Source organism: Thalassophryne amazonica, chromosome 12 (assembly GCF_902500255.1).
Source record: "Thalassophryne amazonica chromosome 12, fThaAma1.1, whole genome shotgun sequence".
NCBI classification, from domain to species: Eukaryota; Metazoa; Chordata; class Actinopteri; order Batrachoidiformes; family Batrachoididae; genus Thalassophryne; species Thalassophryne amazonica.
Window position 1 is genome coordinate 46,733,023 of NC_047114.1, and position 22,710 is coordinate 46,755,732.

General features: G+C 41.6%; 1 protein-coding gene across 1 annotated transcript in view; it reads left to right on the top strand.

Annotated features, from left to right (window-relative positions):
• The window catches only part of mmp14b (matrix metallopeptidase 14b (membrane-inserted)), a 51,370-nt gene extending 29,206 nt beyond the window's left edge, over positions 1-22,164 (top strand). Inside the window, exons 2-10 of the mRNA XM_034182464.1 lie at positions 8,176-8,324; positions 8,420-8,542; positions 8,801-9,108; positions 9,498-9,659; positions 15,588-15,748; positions 15,837-15,975; positions 16,083-16,233; positions 17,899-18,014; positions 20,697-22,164. Of these exons, the coding sequence (XP_034038355.1) occupies positions 8,176-8,324; positions 8,420-8,542; positions 8,801-9,108; positions 9,498-9,659; positions 15,588-15,748; positions 15,837-15,975; positions 16,083-16,233; positions 17,899-18,014; positions 20,697-21,145 (1,758 nt within the window). The 3' untranslated portion in view covers positions 21,146-22,164. The remainder of the gene's footprint in view (positions 1-8,175; positions 8,325-8,419; positions 8,543-8,800; positions 9,109-9,497; positions 9,660-15,587; positions 15,749-15,836; positions 15,976-16,082; positions 16,234-17,898; positions 18,015-20,696) is intronic.
• The last annotated feature ends 546 nt before the right edge of the window (positions 22,165-22,710 follow it).

Below are 22,710 nucleotides of genomic sequence, written 5' to 3' on the forward strand. Positions count from 1 at the left end.
TGGAACCAGCTCCCAATTCAGATCAGGGAGACAGATACCCTCTCTACTTTTAAGATTAGGCTTAAAACGTTCCTTTTCGCTAAGGCTTATAGTTAGGGCTGGATCAGGTGACCCTGGACTATCCCTTGGTTATGCTGCTTTAGACGTAGACTGTGGGGGGGTTCCCATGATGCACTGTTTCTTTCTCTTTTTGCTCTGTATGCATCACTCCGCATTTAATCATTAGTGATCGATCTCTGCCCCCTTCCACAGCATGTCTTTTTCCTGGTTCTTTCCCTCAGCCCCAACCAGTCTCAGCAGAAGACTGCCCCTCCCTGAGCCTGGTTCTGCTGGAGGTTTCTTCCTGTTAAAAGGGAGTTTTTCCTTCCCACTGTAGCCAAGTGCTTGCTCACAGGGGGTCGTTTTGACCGTTGGGGTTTTTCGTGATTGTTGTGTGGCCTTGCCTTACAGTGTAAAGCACCTTGGGGCAACTGTTTGTTGTGATTTGGCGCTATATAAAAAAAAAGTTGATTGATTGATTGAATTTGCATTTTGTTGCATGAAATAAGTATTTAATCCCCTAGAAAAATAGACCTTAACAACTGGTACAGAAACATTTGTCTGCCATTACAGAGGTCAGACATTTCCTGTAGTTCTTGACCAAGTTTTCACACACTGCAGCAGGGATTTTGGTCCGCTCCTCCATACAGATCTCCAGATCTTTCAGGTTTGGAGTTTCAGCTTCCTCCAAAGATTTTCTATTGAGTTCAGGTCTGGAGACTGGCCAGGCCACTCCAGGACCTTGAAATGCTTCTTACGGAGCCCCTCCTTAGTTGCCCTGATTGTGTGTTTGGGGTCATTGTCATGCTGGAAGACCCAGCCATGACCCATCTTCAATGCTCTAACTGAGGGAAGGAGGTTGTTTGCCAAAATCTCACAATACATGACCCCATGCATACTCCCTTCAATACGGTGCAGTCATCCTGTCCCCTTTGCAGAAGAGCACCCCCAGAGTATGATGTTTCCACCCCCATGCTTCACGGTTGGATGGTTTTCTTGGGGTTGTTCTCATCCTCTAAACACAGCAAGTGGAGTTGATTCCAAAAAGCTCTATTTTGGTCTCATCTGACCACATGACCTTCTCCCATGCCTCCTCTGGATGATCCAGAGGAGGCATGGGAGAAGGTCATGTGGTCATCCAGTTCATCACTGGTGAACTTCTGGACATGTGCTGGCTTGAGCAGGGGGACCTTGCTGCCCTGCAGGATTTTAAACCATGACAGCATCATGTGTTACTAATGTAATCTTTGTGACTGTGGTCCCAACTCTCTTCAGGTCATTGACCAGGTCCTCCTGTGTAGTTCTGAGCTTTCTCAGAATCATCCTTACCCCACAAAGTGAGATCTTGCATGGAATCCAAGACAGAGGGAGATTGTCAGTCATCTTGTGTTTCTTCCACTTTCTAATAAATAATCATAACAGTTGTTGTCTTCTACCAAGCTGCTTGCCTGCTTGCCTGTTGTCCTGTAGTCCATCCCAGCCTTGTGCAGGTCTACAGTTTTGTCCCTGGTGTTCTTAGGCAACTCTTTGGTCTTGGCTATGGTGGACAGGCTGGAGTGTGATTGATTGAGTGTGTGAACAGGTGTCTTTTATACAGGTAACAAGTTCAAACAGGTGCAGTTAATACAGGTAAAGAGTGCAGAATAAGAGGGCTTCTTAAAGAAAAATTAACAGGTCCGTGAGAGCCAGAATTCTTGCTGGTTGGCAGGGGATCAAATACTTATTTCATGCAATAAAATGCAAATTAATTATTTAAAAATCATACAATGTGATTTTCTGGATTTTTTTTTTTTTTTTTTTTTTTAGATTCTGTCTCTCATAGTTGAAGTGTACCTATGATAAAAATTACAGACCTCTACAGTCTTTGTAGGTGGAAAAACCTGCAAAATTGATAGTGGATCAAATACTTATTTCCCCCACTGTATTACATGATGTTCCATGTAATTAGTCAGTAAAACAGAATCTTCTTCTTTGTCTTTTGGCTGTTCCCGTTAGGGGTCGCCACAGCAGATCAGTCGTTTCCATCTCACCCTGTCCTCTGTATCTTCCTCTGTCACACCAACCACCTGCATGTCCTCCCTCAGCACATCCATAAACAACCTCTTTGGACTCCCTCTTCTCCTCCTGCCCGGTGGCTCCATCCTTAGCATCCTTCTCCCTATATACCCTGGGTCCCTCCTCTGCACATTTCCAAACCATCTCAATCTCGCTTCTCTGACTTTGTCTCCAAACCGTTCCACCTGAGCTGTCCCTCTGATATGTTCATTCCTAATCGTGTCCATTCTTGTCACTCCCAAAGAGAATCTCAACATCTTCAGCTCTGCCACCTCCAGCTCTGCCTCCTGTCTTTTTGTTAGTGCCACCGTCTCTAAGCTGTACAACATAGCTGGTCTCACTACTGTCTTGTAAACTTTCCCCTTCACTCTTGCTGATATTCTTTGGTCACAAATCACTCCTGCCACCTTTCTCCATCCACTCCACCCTGCCTCTCACCTCTCTACCACACTCTCCATTACTTTGAACAGTTGACCCCAAATATTTAAACTCATCTACTTTCACCACTTCTACTCTTTGTAACTGCACTATTCCACTGGGCTCCCTCCCATTCACACACATGTACTCAGTCTTCTCTCCAAAGCATATCTCCACCTCTCCAGACTAGACTCAACTTTCTCTCTACTCTCACTACTGATCACAATGTCATCTGCAAACATCATAGTCCATGGGGACTCCGGTCTGATCTCATCCGTCAAACTGTCCATCACCAATGCAAACAAGAAAGGACTCAGAGCTGAGCCTTGGTGTAATCCCACCTCCAGCCTTGAATGAGTCTGTCATTCTGACTGCGCATCTCACCGCTGTCACACTGTTCTTGTAACATGTCCTGCACTACCGTAACATACTTTTCTGCCACTCCAGACTTCCTCATACAATACCACAGCTCTTCTCTTGGCACCCTATCATATCATCATCTTTTTCTAAGTCCACAAACACACAATGTAACTCTTTCTGGCCTTCTCTGTACTTCTCCAACAGTATTCTCAGAGCAGACATTGCATCTGTAGTGCTCTTTCTCTGCATAAAACCATATTGCTGCTCACAGATCTTCACCTGTTTTCTAAGCCTAGCTTCTACTACTCTTTCCCATAACTTCATGCTGTGGCTGATCAACTTTATGCCTCTGTAGTTACTGCAGTTGTGCACATCACCCTTTTTCTTGAAAATAGGAACCAGCACACTTCGTCTCCACTCCTCAGGCATCATCTCACTTTCCAAGATTTTATTAAACAATCTGGTTAGAAACTCTACTGCCATTTCTCCTAGACATTTCCATGCCTCCACTGGAATGTCATCTGGACCAACTGCCTTTCCACTCTTCATCCTCTTCATAGCAGCCCTCTTCCTTACTAATCTCTTGCATTTCCTGATTTACTCTCACCACATCATCCAGCCTTTTCTCTTGCTCATTTTCTTCATTCATCAGCTCTTAAAAATATTCCCTCCACCTTCTCAGCACACACTCCTCACTTGTCAGCTCATTACCATGTGCATGTTTTACCACCCTAACCTGCTGCACATCCTTTCCAGCTCTGTCTCTTTGTCTGGCCAATCGGTACAAGTCCTTTTCTCCTTCCTTACTATTCAACTTCTTGTATAGCTCACAATATGCCATTTCCTTCACTTTTGCCACTTCTCTTTTCACCTTACGCCGCATCGCCTTGTACTCCTGTCTACTTTCTTCATCTCTCCGACTATCCCAAAACTTTTTCGCCAACCTCTTTCTCCTTATGCTTTCCTGGACCTCTTCATTCCACCACCAAGTCTCCTTGTCTTCCTTCCACTGTTCAGATGTCATACCCAGTACTGTCCGAGCTGTCTCCCTCACAACATCTGCAGTACTTTTCCAGTTGTCCAAAATTCCCCTCCAACCAGTGCCTCTCTCACCTGCTCGCTAAATTTCACACAACAGTCTCCTCCTTCAGCTTCCACCATCTGATCCTTTGTTGAGCTCTCACTCTCTTCTTCTTCTTCTTTACCTCTAGTCATCCTACAAACAACCATCCTATGCTGTCTTATGACACTCTCTCCTGCCACCACCTTACAGTCTCTGATTTCTTTTAGCTTGTATCTCCTATAAAGAATGTAGTCCACCTGTGTGCACCTTCCTCCACTCTTATACGTTACCCTGTGCTCCTCCCTTTTCTTAAAGTAGGTATTCACCACAGCCATTTCCATCCTTATTGCAAAATCAACTATCATCTGTCCTTCCCCATTCCTATCCTTGGTACCATATCTACCCATTACTTCCTCATCACCTCTGTTCCCTTCACCAACATGCCCATTGAAGTCCGCTGCTATCACCACTCTTTCATGCTTGGACATACTCTCCACCACCTCATCTAACACACTCCAGAAATCTTCTTTCTCCTTCATCTCACACCCTACCTGTGGGGCATATGCACTGATGATATTCATTATCACCCCTTTTCCAACTTCACATTCATCACCCTGTCAGACACTCGCTTAACCTCCAACACACTTTTAACATACTTTTCCTTTAAAATGACCCCAACACCATTTCTCTTCCTGTTCTCACCATGGTACAACTTGTACCCACCGCTGATGCTCCTTCCACTTGGTCTATTGCACACACAATGGGCCTCAGTTATCAACATTGCGTAAAAACAGGCACAGATCTGAGCGCATAATTGGTCTTACAACAAGAGGCACGTGTGATTTATGAAACATTCGTATCTGACCAATCCCAGCGTACGAATGATCGGCTTTTGATGAATGCGGCGGCTGAATTTAATCGTCATTAGCATGTTACGCCCTTAAATATTCATGGTTCGGAAGCCTCGCCCACTGAGCTCAACATGGAGAGAAGAAGCACTGGGAAGAAGAAAAAACTTTTCGGAGATGGAAATCGGCATCCTAACATCGGAGGTGGAGAAAAACAAACTTGTACTTTTTAGGCAGTCTGAAAAGTGGAGTCAAAGGCGCTCATAAAAATGCCATGTGGAAGAGTGTAACGGAGGCGGTCAACAGCGTTGCCGCAGAGGAACGGACTCTGGCTGAGGTTTGAAGAATTCTTTGACTTAACCTATGCCTAATGATTTTGAATCAGTCTTTTATGCATCCACAGTTAAAAGCTTATGCCTGCTAATTGATTAAGAATTCTTTGCATTTAGGTCAAGGAAAAGTGATCCGATTTAAAGCTGGCCACCAAAAAACGTGTTGCGGAACTTAAGCGCAGCATTAGGCATTTCAATGTGCAATGATTAGTTGTCATGTTTAGGCTATTTAGCATATGTATTTTTTATTTTACAAAGGAAGCAGTATCATTAAAAGTGGGCTTTTTTAAATTAATTTTGTTTAATCCATTTTAAGAATCCGTTTTGATCTGTTCTGAATATGTGGCTGCTTATGCTTGGATGACAGCTGAGGTTTGTTTCATAATTATTTTCAGACTCAGACAGATTTTGTAGTGCTGCGCCGCAAATCCACAGACTCAGATTTGCGTACACGAGCTCAGACCAGATGTGAGCTCTGTCGTGAGATTCGTCTTAGCCTCCGCTCACGTCCAAATTGATAAATACCGAAGCTTGCGTAAAAATGGTCGAACGCACGTTTTCTGCCGTACGTTCGTTTGATAAATGTGGCCCAATATGTCTACCTTTCTCCATCTGCAGTTGTGAGACTGTTTGTTTGTTAAAGCAGCATGAGGGGATTTTTTTTTTTTTTTTGGTACTACAGCTAGTAGTTCTGCCATCAATTTTGACCAGGTTTCCTATGTCTTTGTGGCTCACACAACCCCCAAACATCAGCAGTCCACCTCCGTGTTTCACAGTACAAAAGGTGTACCTTTCATCATAGGCTTTGTTGACTCCTTTCCAAATGTAATGTTTATGGTTGTGGCCAAAAAGTAAAATTTTGGTCTCATCACTCCAAATGACTTTGTTCTCTGTGCTGTTTGGCGTATTGTAAGTGAGATATTTTGTGGTATTTGCACAGTAATGGCTTTCTTCTGGCAACTCGACCATGCAGCCCATTTTTCTTCAAGTGCCATCTTGAAACAGCCACACCACATTTTATCAGAGAGTCCTGTATTTCAGCTGAAGTTATTTGTGGGTTTTTCATTGCATCCTGAACAATTTTCCTGGCAGTTTTTGCTGAAATTCATGTGGGTCTACCTGACAGTTGTTTGGTTTCTCTCATTTTCCACTTCTTGATTAGGGTTTGAACACTGCTGATTGGCAATCTAAGGTCCTTGAATCTTTTTATATCCCTTTCCTCTTTTATACAGTTCAGTTACCTTTTCCCATGGATCCTTTGACAATTCTATTGCTTTCCCGTATGACTCAGAAACCAGAAACATCAGTGCAGCACTGGATGAAAGATGCAAGAGATTGTAAGGAGCCCAGAAACTCACCAACCTTTTATACACACACTTATTACAAGCAAACAGATCACAGATGATGATGGTTAGATTTTGTAGCCATTCAAACCTGTTTGTGTCAACATGTGTGCATGTTATCAGGGCAAAATCACCAGGGTGTGTAAACTTTTGATCAGGGTCATTTGGTTAGTTTCTGTAAAGAATAAACACACAACCACTAGCCATGAGTGGAAAAAATGATTTTGTGTTATTATTAACATTCTCTGAAAAATGGCCAAAAAATATCAAATATTCTGCGAGGGTATGTAAACGTATGAGCACCACTGCCTGTGTGTATATAACAACTTATAAAGTAAGTCCCTTTGGCTGCTCCCTTGCTTGCACTTGGGGTTGCCACAGTAAATCCAAGGTGGATCTGCATGTTGAATTGGCACAAATTTTATGCCAGATGTCTTTCCTGATGCAGTGCCACATTACATGGAGAAATGTGGCAGGGGTGGGGTTTGAACTAGGAACCTTCCGCACTGAAACCAAGTGCACTAACTACTTGGCCACCACCCCTGCATGTGTGTGTGTGTGTATATATATATATATGTATATATATATATATATATATATATATATATATGTATGTATATGTATGTATATGTATATATATGTATGTGTATGTATATGTATATATATGTGTATATGTATATATATATAAAATCCTGAGTTGAATTACAGCTTTTCTTGAAGTTGAGTTCACTTATGTTTTTAAGTTGAATCACCCTGAAAGATTTTAGTGTTTGCATGTATAGACACACTACCAGTCAAAAGTTTGGACTATGTCATGTCTATATCATGCTCCCCACCTCAAAAAAAAAAAAAATCATACAAAGAAACTCAGTGCTTATTATCTGTTTATCACAGACAGTAAAGTAAGAATGTGGATAAGAACATCACAGTGGTCTTACTTTTCACTTTGTTCACAAAAGTCGTTTGTCAGCTTTAGTTTGGGAGACAAAGAGTGCAGGAGAAACTGTGTGGGAGAGGTGCGGTGTGACGCTCTTGGAAGCAGTCCAGAGGTCAAACCGGTGCTTTGGTTAGAAGGGTTTCCAGGGGAAAATGAGGTCACGCTGGGAAGGAGTGAGTGTCACAGTACGTACTGCAAACACTTTGATCACTTCCAATGACAGCTTCAGTGAGCACAGTGGCGATCTGCACTGAAACCCAAACAAAAGTGTACCTTGAGTGTAAACACTGTTGTTAATCTGTAACTCTGAGAGGGGAATTTCCTGGTTTGGTTTCACTCTTGCAGCATTTTTGTCCAAACATAAATCATCTTTGTTTAGAGCTATGTGGGCTTGGTGGCGTTCTTTCGAGTTGACCATCATCTCTATTAGCTTTGCTGTCTGCACTGACTGCAGAGCCAAAAATTTTTTTTAAATTTTTAAAATAGCTTTGTTTTTAGACATTGCCTGGAGATGTACCAGGTACTAAAAGACAGTGTTGAAGACTTGTATGAAACACCCAGAACCTGCACTGTTTCAGCTTGTAGCTCAGTCAGCATGGCGGTGACTCCTTTCCTGTGGTTGTGTTTTATTTAACAACAGAAATCAGCTGAGATATGACGTGCCTAAATGAAAACAGCTCTTTCTGCAAACTCAGCTTGGAGTTGTCTTGATTTCATTTTGCAGTGTTTCTCATGAGTCACCTTATTGAGCTCTTGTGTGTCTCCTGTTTTTGTTCTGCAGTCGTGGCTGCAGCAGTACGGTTACCTTCCACCAGGCGACATGAGGACCCACTCTCTACGCTCCCCTCACTCCGTGACCTCAGCCATTGCCGCCATGCAGCGGTTCTACGGCCTCACAATCACCGGCATCATCGACAGCAACACCATGGAGTGAGAAGCGAGCAAACGCATTCTCCACATAAAAGCGAGGCAGGTGATTCAGGGGCCGCCATATTAGACTTCATGCTTTGTCCTGTATCTGACAGGGCTATGAAGCGGCCCCGCTGTGGCGTACCAGATAAGTTTGGTGCCGAGCTAAAGAGTAACTTGAGGAGGAAGCGATACGCCATAAACACTCTGAAGTGGGAGAAGAAGGACATCACTTTCTCGTAAGTCAGAATTTTAAGAGACTATTCTGTAGCTGTCATTAGAATTTCTAATTGTCCAAAGACAGAAACCCAAACTGAGGTAATAAATATCTAAAAAAAAAAACCAAATACTTATAGAAAAAATAATAAATACTTCTGACTTGTGTGTGTGCATTGAAAATGCTTGTCTATTACATACTTGAGTATCTTCTGATGGAAAAACACCTTGCTTCATCTCACCTCCTCCACATTCTCTCACACCCATTGCCATCTCTTTAGCATACAGAACTACACCCCCAAGGTGGGTGAGTATGAGACATACGAGGCCATCAGGAAGGCCTTCAGGGTGTGGGAGAGCATCACTCCGCTTCGATTCCGGGAAGTCCCCTATAGCTACATCCGGGACAAGGTGGAAGAATTTGCAGACATCATGATCTTCTTCGCTGAAGGTTTCCACGGTGACAGTAGCCCTTTTGATGGCGAGGGGGGCTTCCTAGCTCATGCATATTTTCCTGGAAATGGCATTGGTGGAGATACCCACTTTGATGCAGCTGAGCCATGGACTTTGAGAAACCAGGATCTGTTAGGTGAGCAGCTGGATATGAGCTCAAACTGACTTTGCACTTTGTTGAGTGATTCCAGTTAAACTGATGACACGATAAAGACTGTGGGAGTTTGTTTGTTTTTGGGGAGTTGGGACTTTTAAATTTGCTTCTGTAAGCACAGTACGAGCAGGAACTGGTCCATGTTGGTGAGACGGGGTTTTTTTTGTCTTAACACAGGAGAAATGGAGAAATGGTTTATTTTTACTTGACAGTGTCAGCTGTGTGACTCAAAAACATTCTCACATGACCTGCAAATGTCATGTGAGAATATTTTTATCTGCTGTGTGTTTCCCCCAAATGTATGTTTAAACTGAATTGGACTTCAATTAAATACAAATAAAGAAAGAGTTGTTCTTGTTTTGGCATTTCAGGTAATGATGTATTCTTGGTCGCGGTGCATGAACTGGGTCACGCTCTGGGTCTAGAGCACTCCAACGACCCATCCGCCATCATGGCTCCTTTCTACCAGTGGATGGAGACAGAGAACTTCCAGCTTCCTGATGATGACCGTAGAGGCATTCAGCAACTTTATGGTGCGTTATCACTGACGTTATGCAAATGATCAAAACATGACGATTGACCTTTGATCCTCATTAGTGATCTTTGATACTGAAAGCTGATAGTTGCTACCATTGGCTGTCCGTCAAATGTTGACCCTGAATGCTCGCATGTGGTCCTGATCATGAATCCATGATTATATTCCAGACCCTTCTATCCTGTTCAGTAACCTTTAATCCTGACTGCTGATCTTTGATCCTGATTTTTGATCTTTGGTCCTGACTGCTGAACTTTGATCCAGATGGCCCTGTCCAGCAATGTGAAACAACTTGTCTTATCCGCCCCTTGATCCAGATCTGCCCTCCAATTTCATTGGATTTTTCAAGGATAGTGGATTTTTCCTGACGATACCTCACTTCTACAAAAGGATTAATTAAAATTGCTTCATTTGTTTTTGTTGTTTACCAACAAAAACAGACAGATGCTCCAGATGTGAGTGGAAAAACATGACCTCTTTTGGGGAGGTCAATGGCAGACCCTATGAGGGTAAAGGTTAGGTCTTCTAAAGTGGTACCTTTTAATCCAGATCCGCAAGGACTCCCTTAAGATTGCACATTTTCCATTTCTTTCTGCTCAGGTTTTATCAGTCAATCAGGAATGTGACCACTCAGGCTTGGGTAGTGTGCGGGGCTGAGGACCTTCATGTACAGATGAGTGAACTATTACAAGACAAACAACAATAAAGCATATTCCTTGTTTGTTAATTCATTTAACATCAGGGTAGGTGATGATCAAGAGCAGTGCTCCCCAAACATTTTAGGTCACACACCCGTCTGTACATCCTGTCTAACTTAGTGTATCCTTTGATGCCATCTTTAGAGATAAGATAAGATAAAACATCCTTTTTTGCGGTACTGCAGCAGGCAGCAGTTGAAAATTTGTTCCTTTTGATGGCAAGTGCTGTAAAATCGCCCACCACTCGCTGCAAATAAGAAAGATATTTCAGTGTTGTACATTCACAAAGGTATCAACCAGAAAAAACAAACAAATGACTGGACTGCACTGGAATTGGGTGGAAATTGTAATCATTTATCCACACTCTGTTCATTCATTTTTCACACGCCTACAAGGCAGTCATTGTCGAGTATGGGGAGATGTGGCTTGTATAGATGTCAAGACAAAAGTACAGTATGCCATTAAAAGTTCTTTTGTCCAACCGTAACATTGCAGCGTGAAAGCAAACTAACTAGACTAAATGTATGGTGCTTCCAGAAAGTATTCACAGCACTTCACTTTTTCCACATTTTGTTTAATTGCAGCCTTATTCCACAATGGATGAATTTATTTATTTTTTTCTGTCAAAATCCTACACACAATACCCCATAATGACAGTGTGATTTTTTTTTTTCTTTTTGGATTTTTGCAAATTATATATATATATATATATATATATATATATATATATATATATATATATATATATATATATATATATATATATATACGAGGGCTGTCAATAAAGTAGTGGTCCTTTTTATTTTTTTCAAAAACTATATGGATTTCATTCATATGTTTTTACGTCAGACATGCTTGAACCCTCGTGCGCATGCGTGAGTTTTTCCACGCCTGTCGGTGACGTCATTCGCCTGTGAGCACTCCTTGTGGGAGGAGTCGTCCAGCCCCTCGTCGGAATTCCTTTGTCTGAGAAGTTGCTGAGAGACTGGCGCGTTGTTTGATAAAAATTTTTTCTAAACCTGTGAGACACATCGAAGTGGACACGGTTCGAAAAATTAAGCTGGTTTTCAGTGAAAATTTTAACGGCTGATGAGAGATTTTGAGGTGATTCTGTCGCTTTAAGGACTTCCCACGGTGCGAGACGTCGCTCAGTGCTCTCAGCCGCCGTCGTCAGCCTGTTCAAGCTGAAAACCTCCACATTTCAGGTTCTATTGATCCAGGACGTCGTGAGAGAACAGAGAAGTTTCAGAAGAAGTCGGTTTCAGCATTTTATCCGGATATTCCACTGTTAAAATGCTGAAACCGACTTCTTCTGAAACGTCTCTGTTCTCTCACGACGTCCTGGATCAATAGAACCTGAAATGTGGAGGTTTTCAGCTTGAACAGGCTGACGACGGCGGCTGAGAGCGCTGAGCGACGTCTCGCACCGTGGGAAATCCTTAAAGCGACAGAATCACCTCAAAATCTCTCATCAGCCGTTAAAATTTTCACTGAAAACCAGCTTAATTTTTCGAACCGTGTCCACTTCGGTGTGTCTCACAGGTTTAGAAAAAATTTTGATCAAACAACGCGCCAGTCTCTCAGCAACTTCTCAGACAAAGGAATTCCGACGAGGGGCTGGACGACTCCTCCCACAAGGAGTGCTCACAGGCGAATGACGTCACCAACAGGCGTGGAAAAACTCACGCATGCGCACGAGGGTTCAAGCATGTCTGACGTAAAAACATATGAATGAAATCCATATAGTTTTTGAAAAAAATAAAAAGGACCGTTACTTTATTGACAGCCCTCGTATATATTATTCACAGCCTTTGCCATGAAGCATCCTGTTTCCACCGATCATCCTTAAGATGTTTCTACACCTTAATTGGAGTCCAAATTCACTTGACCGGACATGATTTTGAAATACAGTTGTATGTAAAGGTTTGGACACTACGGATTATTTCCATGATTTTCCTTTATAAATCATTGGTTGTGTGATCAGAAATTTCAGTTAAATATATCATATAGCAGACAAACACAGTTATATTTGAGAAGTGAAATGAAGTTTATAGGATTTACAGAAAGTGTGCAATAATTCTTTAAACAAAATTAGGCAGGTGCATAAATTTGGGCACCCCAACAGAACAAAATACATCAATATTTAGTAGATCCTCCTTTTGCAGGAATAACAGCCTCTAATCACTTCCTGTAGCTTCCAGTGAGAGTCTGGATTCTGGTTGAAGGTATTTTGGACCATTCTTCTTTACAAAACATCTCAGGTTTGTTGATTTCCGAGCATGGACAGCCTGCTTAAAATCACACCACAGATTTTCAATAATATTCAGGTTTGGGGACTGAGATGGCCATTCCAGAACATTGTTCCTCTGCACAAATGCCTTAGTAGATTTTGAGCAGTGTTTAGGGTCATTGTCTTGTTGAAAGGTCCAGGCCTGCAACTTAAACTTTGTCACTGATTAATGAACATTATTCTCAATAATCTGCTGATATTGTGTGGAATCCATGTGACCCTCAACTTAAACAAGATTTCCAGTACCTGGCCACACAGCCTCACAGCATGATGGAACCGCCATCACAATTTTACTGTAGGTAGCAAGTTTTTTTCTTGAAATGCTGTGTTCTTTTTCAGCCGTCCATACCGCCCCTTATGTCCATATAATTCAGTTTTAGTTTCATCAGTCCACAGCACCTTATTCCAAAATGAAGCTGGCTTGTCCAAATGTGCTTTAGCATACCTCAAGCGACTCTGTTTGTGGCCTGTACACAGAAAAGGCTTCCTCTGCATTACAGCATCATACAGCATCTCTTTGTGCAAAGTGCGCTGTATAGTTGAACGATGCACAGAGACACCATCTGCAGCAAGATCACGTAGGTCTTTGGAGCAGGTCTGTGAGTCAAGTATGACTGTTCTCACCATCCTTCGCTTCAGCTTATCTGAGATTTTTCTTGGTCTGCCACTTCGGGCCTTAACTTAGTACTGTGCCTGAGGTCTTCCATTTACTCACTATATTCCTCACAGTGGAAACTGACAGCTGAAATCTCTGAGATAGCTTTTTGTATCCTTCCCCTAAACCATGATGTTGAACAATCTTTGTTTTCAGGTCATTGAGAGTTGTTTAGAGGTTCCCATGTTGCCACTCATTAGAAGAGATGCAAAGAGAGGAAACATTTGCAAATGGCCACTTTAAATACCCTTTCTCATGGTTGGATTCACCTGTGTAAGAAGGTCAAGGCTCAGTGAGCTTACCAACCCAATTTTCTGTTCCAATAATTAGTGCTAAATGTATTCAAATCAATAACATGACAAGGGTGCCCAAATTTATACACCTGCCCAATTTTGTTTAATAATTATTGCACACTTCCTGTAAATACTAGAAACTTCATTTCACTTCTCAAATATCAGTGTGTTCATCTGCTATACAATATATTTAACTGAAATTTCTGATCCAGACAACCAATGATTTAGAAAGAAAAATTATCAGGGGTGCCCAAACTTTTGCATACAACTGTATACACATCTACATATAAGGTCCCAACGTTGACAGTGCATGTCAGAGCACAAACCAAGCATGAAGTCAAAGGAATTGTCTGTAGAACTCTGAGACAGGATTGTCTCGAGGCACAAATCTATTGAAGAATACAGAAACATTTCTGCTGCTTTGAAGGTACCAATGAGCACAGTGCCCTCCATCATTTATGGAAGACGGTGTGAATACTTACGTACATGGGAATTCTTAGTATTTCATTTTTAATAAATTTGCAAAAAAAAAAATATGTGTTTTTCATATTTGTCATTATGGGTGTTGTGAATCGAATTTTGAGGGGAAAATTAATTTACTCCATTGCGGAATAAGGCTGTAACATAACAAAATGTGGCGAAAGTGAAACTCTGTGAGTACTTTCTGAATGCACTGTATAGAAACACTGTGTATGGTTCAGACTTTCATGTGTAAAATGGCATTTGATTTTTTTTTTTAATATATTTTTCCTGCCATTACCGATTTTCTCTTGAGCATTTCCTAATGGCAATTCATGCACTCCTAGAAGTGCATAGACCCCAGTTTAGGGAAACCTAGGTGTAGAGGTTAAACCATGCTCTGTTTCAATCCCCATCATTCTGGGAAGTCACTAAGTGCCCTTCGGTAAGGTCCTTAATATACACTGCTGTAAATGTACCACAGCTAGTCAAAGGTCTATTTCATCTGGAGTCCCTGAACAGATGTTGGAGTAAACCTAAATCTAAACTATAAGGTTGAAATTAAAAAGATACTCATAAAATACATAACTGCTTCAGTGCACTTTGGCGTTGGTTCTACCAGTCTCTGGAGCTCTACTGAAGAAATGGAGTACCATTCTAATTAAACATAATTCCTCATTTGGTGTTTTTGCGATTATGTGTCGAAAGTATTGTCAGACATATTCGTCCAAAATATTCCACGGGGGCGGCAAGGTGGCTTAGTGGTTAGCACTGTTGCCTCACAGCAAGAAGGTCCTGGGATCTTTACTCGCCTGGTCCTTTTTGTATGGAGTTTGCATGTTCACATGGGTTCTCTCTGGGTGCTCCAGCTTCCTCCCACCTCTAGAAACTTGCAGGTTAGGTGGATTAGAAACTTTAAAATGTATGTAGGTACTGTGTGTGTGTGTGTGTGTGTGTGTGTGTGTGTGTGTGTGTGTGTGTGTGTGTGTGTGTGTGTGTGTGTGTGTGTGTGTGTGTGTGTGTGTGTGTGTGTGTGTGTGTGTGTGTGTGTGAGAATGAGCTTGTCATTCTGTATGTGACCCTGCGATAGACTGCCATCCTGTCCAGGGTGTACCCTGCCTCTTGGCCTATGACTGTTGGTATAGCCCCCCCCCCCCCCCCCCCGCCACCTTTTTTAGAGTAAGCGGGTATATAGAAAATGAAAGATTAATTAATTAATCTTCTTCCACAGGTGTTCAATTCTGTTACGATCTTGTGACTGCAAATTTTCATGAACATCAAACCATTACCCCTGCCTCGCTAGTGCCCTGTGGATGAGAGTTTTTTGTTGTTGTTGTTTGTGTTTTGTTTTTAACCATTGGGGCATAGGGGTTTTTCCTCTCCTGTTGCAGTTTTAGTGAGAAAATGATGCTATCAGACTGCATGAAATAGCCAGTATGAACATTTAATTTGGATTTTTCCCTCTATTGTAATGTCTCTCAAAGGACTAGACATAAACATTAACTTTAATTTCCCTCTGCAACTCACTTAGGGTCAGGATCAGGCCACCATCCCCCACCTGTGACACCACGTGCACCTGACACCAACCCCGAGTCCACATATCCACCAGACACGCCTCGCTTTGGCCCCAACATCTGTGAAGGCCACGTTGACACCATTGCCATCCTCAGAGGAGAAATGTTTGTGTTCAAGGTGAACCCACCTGACACCATTGAAGTTATGATTTTAAAGTTCTCTCATTGTGCCATTATTAAATCTCCCTTTGTTCACACTCTATCAGGATAAGTGGTTCTGGAGACTGCGTAACAACCGTGTTCTAGATGGGTATCCAATGCCAATTGGTCACTTCTGGAGGGGATTACCCAGTCATGTCAGTGCAGCTTTTGAAAGGGAAGATGGGAAATTTGCTTTCTTCAAAGGTAAGCTTTAATATTTGGGGAAATTTGAACAGTTTCACTTTGAAAAACGTTACCATTCATACTCAAGAGGCTTAGTATTCACGCAGATGTGCCCTTTCTCTCTCTAGGGGACAGGCATTGGGTATTCACTGAATCCGTTCTGGATTCTGGTTACCCCAGGAGCCTGAAGGAAATGGGCAGTGGGCTTCCTAAAGATCGAATAGATGCTGCTCTCTACTACACCCCAACAGGACAGACATTCTTCTTCCGAGCAAACAAGTTAGTCACCTTCTTCTTTTTCTGTGTCACCATGAAACTGGGCTTAAGCTTGATCAAAACGAAGCCAAAAACAGCACTGAACATTTACCAAATAAGGACCAAACATTTGAACTAAGTCATTGTTCCTGGATGTACAACCCCAATTCCAGTGAAGTTGGGGCGTTGTGTAAAATGTAAATTAAAACAGAATACAATGATTTGCAAATCCTGTTCAACCTGTATTCAATTGAATACACCACAAAGACAAGATATTTAATGCTCACACTGATAAACTTTATTGTTTTTGTGCAAATATTTGCTCATTTTGAAATGGATGCCTGCAACATGTTTCAAAAAAGCTGGGACAGTGGTATGTTTACCACTGTGTTACATCACCTTTCCTTCTAACAACACTCAATAAACGTTTGGGAACTGAGGACACTAATTGTGAGGGTCATGACTGGGTATAAAAGGAGCATCCCCCAAAAGGCTCAGCCCTTCACAAGCAAAGATGGAGCGTGGATCACCACTTTATGTACAACTGCATGAAAAAAATAGTCCCAACAGTTTAAGAACAATGTTTCTCAATGTTCAGTTGCAAGGAATTTAGGGATTCCATCATCTACAGTCCATAATATAATCAGAAGATTCAGAGAATCTGGAGAACTTTCTACACAAGTGGCAAGGCCGAAAACCAACATTGAATGCCCGTGACCTTCGATCCCTCACGCAGCACTGCATTAAAAACCGACATCATTGTGTAAAGGATCTTACAGCATGGGCTCAGGAACACTTCAGAAAACCATTCTCAGTTAACACAGTTCATCGCTACATCTACAAGTACAAGTTAAAACCCGGTTGCAGAAAGACTTTAACCTACATGTTATTTCAATACTTCAGGATAAACAGAGACAGATTTTCTACAGCTTTTACTTTATTCAGTACCAATTAAACATTATTAGGCTAAATGAAAGAAACGTTTTACTTTTAGTGCTTTAAATGCTGTTGTCTTCTTAAATGTGCAGTCATTAAACACAAATGTGGAAGCTGACCCCGCCCCCCCCTTCCCCAGTTCCCCTCCTCCTGCAGAGAAACAGACACTGATGGCAACCAAGTGAAAAACAAAACAGAGATGTTATTCTAAAAGTCAATTTTTGATAGCAGTGTGCATGTGTGCCGTGAATGTTGCGTCCCGGGGATGCTGTAAAGCAACACCATTTTATTTCATGCATGATGTGTAAATGCATTCACGTGGTTAGTACTGATGCCTCAGAGCAAGAAAGTTGTGGGATCGTTTCCTTTCTGTGTGGAGTTTGAATGTTCTCACCGTGTCTGCGTGGGTTTCTTCCGGGCACTCTGGTTTCCTCCCACAATCAAAAACATGCTTATTTTAGGGTCTGTTCCCATACCTGCCCCTGACCAAGGCAGCATCTCTACATCATCTACATCCAACCACTGCTCCTAGTGGTTGGATTGTGTCTAACTGTAATTGGGATGGGTTAAATGCAGAGAACAAATTTCATTGTATGTATATGTACAGTGGCAATAAAAGGCTATATTATTATTATTATTATTATTATTATTATTATATTATCTGTCAACTTCCTGGTCACTGATCTCTGATTGTTGGAGGGAATCATGCTTCAAACTCACTCTGCTTCTCTTTTTGTATTTTCCGTCATCCAGGTATTACCGCTTCAATGAAGCCTCAAGAGCTGTTGATGATGGTTATCCAAAATCTATTAGCGTGTGGCATGGAGTGCCTGACAACATCAAGGCTGCCTTCATGAGCAAAGATCAAGGTGAGGGTGGTCTGTGGTGGTGACCTTGCACCACGTGCACAACTTCCTCCAGTGTAATCGCAGACTGTTTTGGGTGGCAGAGTCTCAAGTGGAAAATGGAACCACAAAAAACCCAAAATGAAAAATCTTGTGAATCTTCACAATGGGGCAGCATGGTGGCTTTGTGGTCAGTACCTTTGCCTCACAGCAAGATGGTCCCGGTGTCGCCGACCGAACGGTCCCCCCTAAAAAACAGACCACCCTGCCTTTACTGTGCATGCATCATTTGCCGTGGTTCACCGATTATCACCTCATTTATGCTTCAAACTGCACTCCAGTCATCATTTATCTCAGCGACAGATATCTGAAGCTTTTGTACATCAAAATTTTGTACAATCATTTCCACATAGATTCAGCATTATTTCATCATAAAAGATGGAGGAAGCTATCGGAGTGCCGCGGCTACATGAGTTGCTAGCTGATGTGTTCACTGCGCATCAGTCATTTCAAAGCGTCACCGAATTTCACCTCGTTTCTGCTTAAAATGGCCTCATTTCTGCTTAAGACTGACTTTAGAATGATATAAGAGGTTTTACCTTGTCATCTGATGGTTAATAATCACATTAATCCATTTGATCGCTTTGGGTGAAGAGACTGTCTTAGATGAGCAGCTCAGCTCCGAAATGATACATGCGCAGTGGAGGCAGGGCGGACCCATTTTTGGGGGGGGGGGACCGTTTGGTCTGCGACACCGGGTTTGCGTTTGCGTGTTCTTCCCGTGTTTGTGTGGGTTACTTCCGGGTGCTCTGGCTTCCTCCAACTTAAAAAGACATGCAGGTTAGGTGAAGTGGTGACTTTAAACTGTTTGACTGTATGTGTCAGCTCTGTTATGGATGGACTGGAGTCCTGTCCAGGTTGTACCCCGCCTCTCCCCATTGGCACCTGGGATAGTCTCCAGCCTCCTGTGGCCCTTAACTGGAATAAACAAGTTTAGAATATGGATGGATATTAATCCTGGCTTGTCGAATCTTTCAAACCCCAACATAAAAATGCAAATAAGATTATGACTGATTTTTAGTTTACAAACAGACCTTTCTTTGTTACAAAATGACTGTGCATGTGAAATCCCACACTGTCAGCTGATTCCACCTGTCCTGCAAAGCGCGTGATCAACCTTTGAAAACAGATTTTTTTTCCCACGAATCTTTTGTGTAACAATGACCTGTGCATATTATAGCTAGATTTGTGTAGGAATTTTTTATATTCAAACAAATTTTGAAATTTAAAAACTTTAGCTCAGTTCCATGATTTATGATCACTCAATAATTTGGTACTTGCCTATCAATACCACACTATTTATAGTAAAATTACACTGGAACACATGGAACTGAGGAATTTGTCGTATTAATACAGCAAAAATATCAGCAGTGCCTTAAGTTTGACAACAGAAACAATGTCACTTCCAGTAACCTGCAACATGGAGTCCTCACGATGACAGCATGAAACTTACTCGATGTAAAGTGCATATTCTTTCCATTGCACGTTGGTTTTCCACTGACAGGTTGATGGTGACGCTGTACATCCTCCTTTGTGTCATAGAGGTCATAACGTTAGATTTTATGTGGCATTTCTTTCCATCACCAGGATGAAACTGGATCTCCTGCATGTAGCCTTCACAGAAGAACTTGTATGCTTTTGTGGCTTTGGAAGCACAAACTGGTAGTCTGTCAAATGTTTTAGCTCTGTTATGCACTAAATAAGGTTCCAGTTGTCATGTCTGGGTTATCTATAAGTTCAGTCATGTCTGTCCTGCCTACACAGAGCATAAACGTCTGACTACTCACTTTAATGCTTTTCACCCTGAAGCATTTGACACGAGCGACTGCCAGAGTGCTTATCGCACATGTGTCAAACAATGCAACAATTCTATTGCTACATCTTCCACTTCCTCACTTTCATTGCCTCAACCTTCTGGATACAAGCAGAAAAATCCATCATTGTACTCCAGCTCCCTGCAAATTCTCTACAAAGTTCCTTACTGTGTGAGAGGGGGATCTCCACACTTCCTGAAGAATAATAACTGACTTGAAAATTTTATTCAAGATATTAAGGGGCAGCAAAAGAAAGGAAAAGCCATTGATCTGCTTCATTACTGACTGACTGATTGTTTGAGTTCCCAAACTGTGGAAAATCTTTGTCTTCAATGGCACTTGTGCACATCTCTTCATCTAGGATCCAACATCTGACTGTTTGTCATCATCGTTTTGAGCATCTCTTCTTTATTGTGCTCTGTCACATTTATTAAAAGCTTTTCTTGCATTGCACCTTTCTAAATTACTTTGGAATCAGTGGATGCTTTGATTGTATTACTTCAAAAGCTAAGTGAGGCATCAGAATGTCTGGGTTTGTGATTGTCCTGGATTAAGACTAAGAGCCAGGCTTTCAGTGCCTTCTGGGACTCGGCCATCAACATGTTGAACTTGTATAGACATTCAGTTGTCACTGCATTGACATTAATGTCTCTGGGTCCTCTGCCTTTCACATTGTCATTATGGGGTGTTGTGTGTAGAATTTTGGGGAAAAAATAAATCTCATCCATGTTAGAATAAAGGCTGTAACATAGCAAAATGTGGAAAAAGTGAAGCCCTGTGAAGACTTTCTGGATGCACTGTATTTTTGACATTGGTTTCTTTCACTCCTCAGCGTACACCTACTTCTACAAAGCCAACAAGTACTGGAAGTTCAACAACCAGATGATGCGAGTGGAGCCGGGATACCCCAAGTCAGCCCTTCACGACTGGATGGGCTGTCCCAATGAAGATCCCAAGACAGATGGCGGAAGAGGTGGTGGAGGACATGACAAGGACAAAGAGAAGGACAAGGAACGCGAAGACAAGGACACAACTAGAGATAGAGACAAGGAGAAAGAGAGGGAGAAGGAGAGGGAGAGGGAGGAGGATACAGAGGTGATCATTATTGAGGTGGATGAGGAGGGACAAGGAAGCGGTGGCACCGGGGCAGCGGCGGTAGTGGTGCCGCTGTTCTTGTTGGTGTGCGTGATAGCGACACTGGCTGCTTTGCTGTTTTTCCGGCGGTATGGTACCCCACGCCGACTCCTCTACTGCCAACGATCGTTACTGGACAAGGTGTAGACTGAGCAGAGCAAGAGATTTAAAAATAAGAGAAAATACGCAAGAAACAACAGTAGGTAGAGTACTACACTTCAGTTTTAAAATATTGTTACCGCTGCCTTCTGTTCCATCTCTAAACCACTTGATCCTTGCATTTTTCTTTCTTTCTTTTTTTTTTTTTTTTTTTTTGGCTTTCCTTCGCTGTCTCTGTGCTTGTGGTTACTGACGCCAGCTCATTGCTGTTTGTTTTAGCCTGTTTTCAGTTTGAATTTTTTTTGTCTTTGTCAGCGATGAGAAGCTGCAGCTTTGAACCTGCAGCTTCCTGACCACCATGTTCATTCGTGTAAGAAAAATGTCCCACCTTAGTTTGTTTGCATACTTAACATCACTCACAAAAGATCCACAAACATGTGGAAGCCTCAGCAGCATAAGTCACTGTTTTTGAAATCTTCCAGTAAGGCTACATGTCTGAACCCGTATGGAACCTAAAAGCAAAAAACAAATATTAGTCCACCCCTTAATGAAGCATGAGATATCTGACTGCATTTCTTTTTTTATTGATTTGTTTAGTGTTGATTATTATTATAAATGATGCTGTCATTATTATTATGACATTACTATTATTGTTGTTGTCCTGTGTGTAAAGAATGTGTTTTTGTACATTGTCATTAAAAAGTCCTGCTGGACAGTGACATACAGCTTTGAAAGTGGCCTTAATTTTATATGTGGGGACAGTGAATGGGGATGCGGGTTATATATTCATGAAACTTGACTGTTTTTGTTTTGTTTGTTTTTAAATCTTGAATCAATTTCTAATGACAATAAATCAATAATCTGAAAATGACTGCTTTTTGTCATTGTACTTGTTTACAGTTTTTCACATCATGGTGCTGCGTTACAAATCATGGGTTTCTAAGTAGTTTAGCAACAATGATAATGATACTAGTGATTATGATAATAATGATAATGCTCTAGTTTTCTAAATAGAGATTTGAGATTTTGTCTTTCCACTCATGTTTGTATTGTTAAATAAAGTAATTTGAAAAAATGTTTTTTTGTGCTCTGGTTTTCACTTAGTAATGTTAGAGGGTCACTTCCCCCACCCAGGCTGTCATATACAACCCCAGTTCCAATGAAGTTGGGACATTGTGTGAAATGTAAATAAAAACAGAATACAATGATTTGAAAATCCTCTTCAACCTATATTCAGTTGCTACACCACAAAGACAAGATATTTAATGTTCAAACTGATAAACTATTGTTTTTGTGCAAATATTTGCTCATTTTGAAATGGATGCCTGCAACACGTTTCAAAAAAGCTGGGACAGTGGTATGTTTACCACTGTGTTACATCACCAATGCTCAAGGTTGGGTAGGATTACTTTGAAAGAATACATGTGGATTACATGTATGTATGTACATACATTTGGATTACTTGTAATCTGATTACTTTTGGGTTACATTTCAAAGTAATCCTACCCAACCTTGCAATGCTCAAACAACTCCTGTTTAGAACATTCCACAGGTGAACAGGTTAATTGGAAACAGGTGAGTGTCATGATTGGGTATAAAAGGAGCATCCCCAA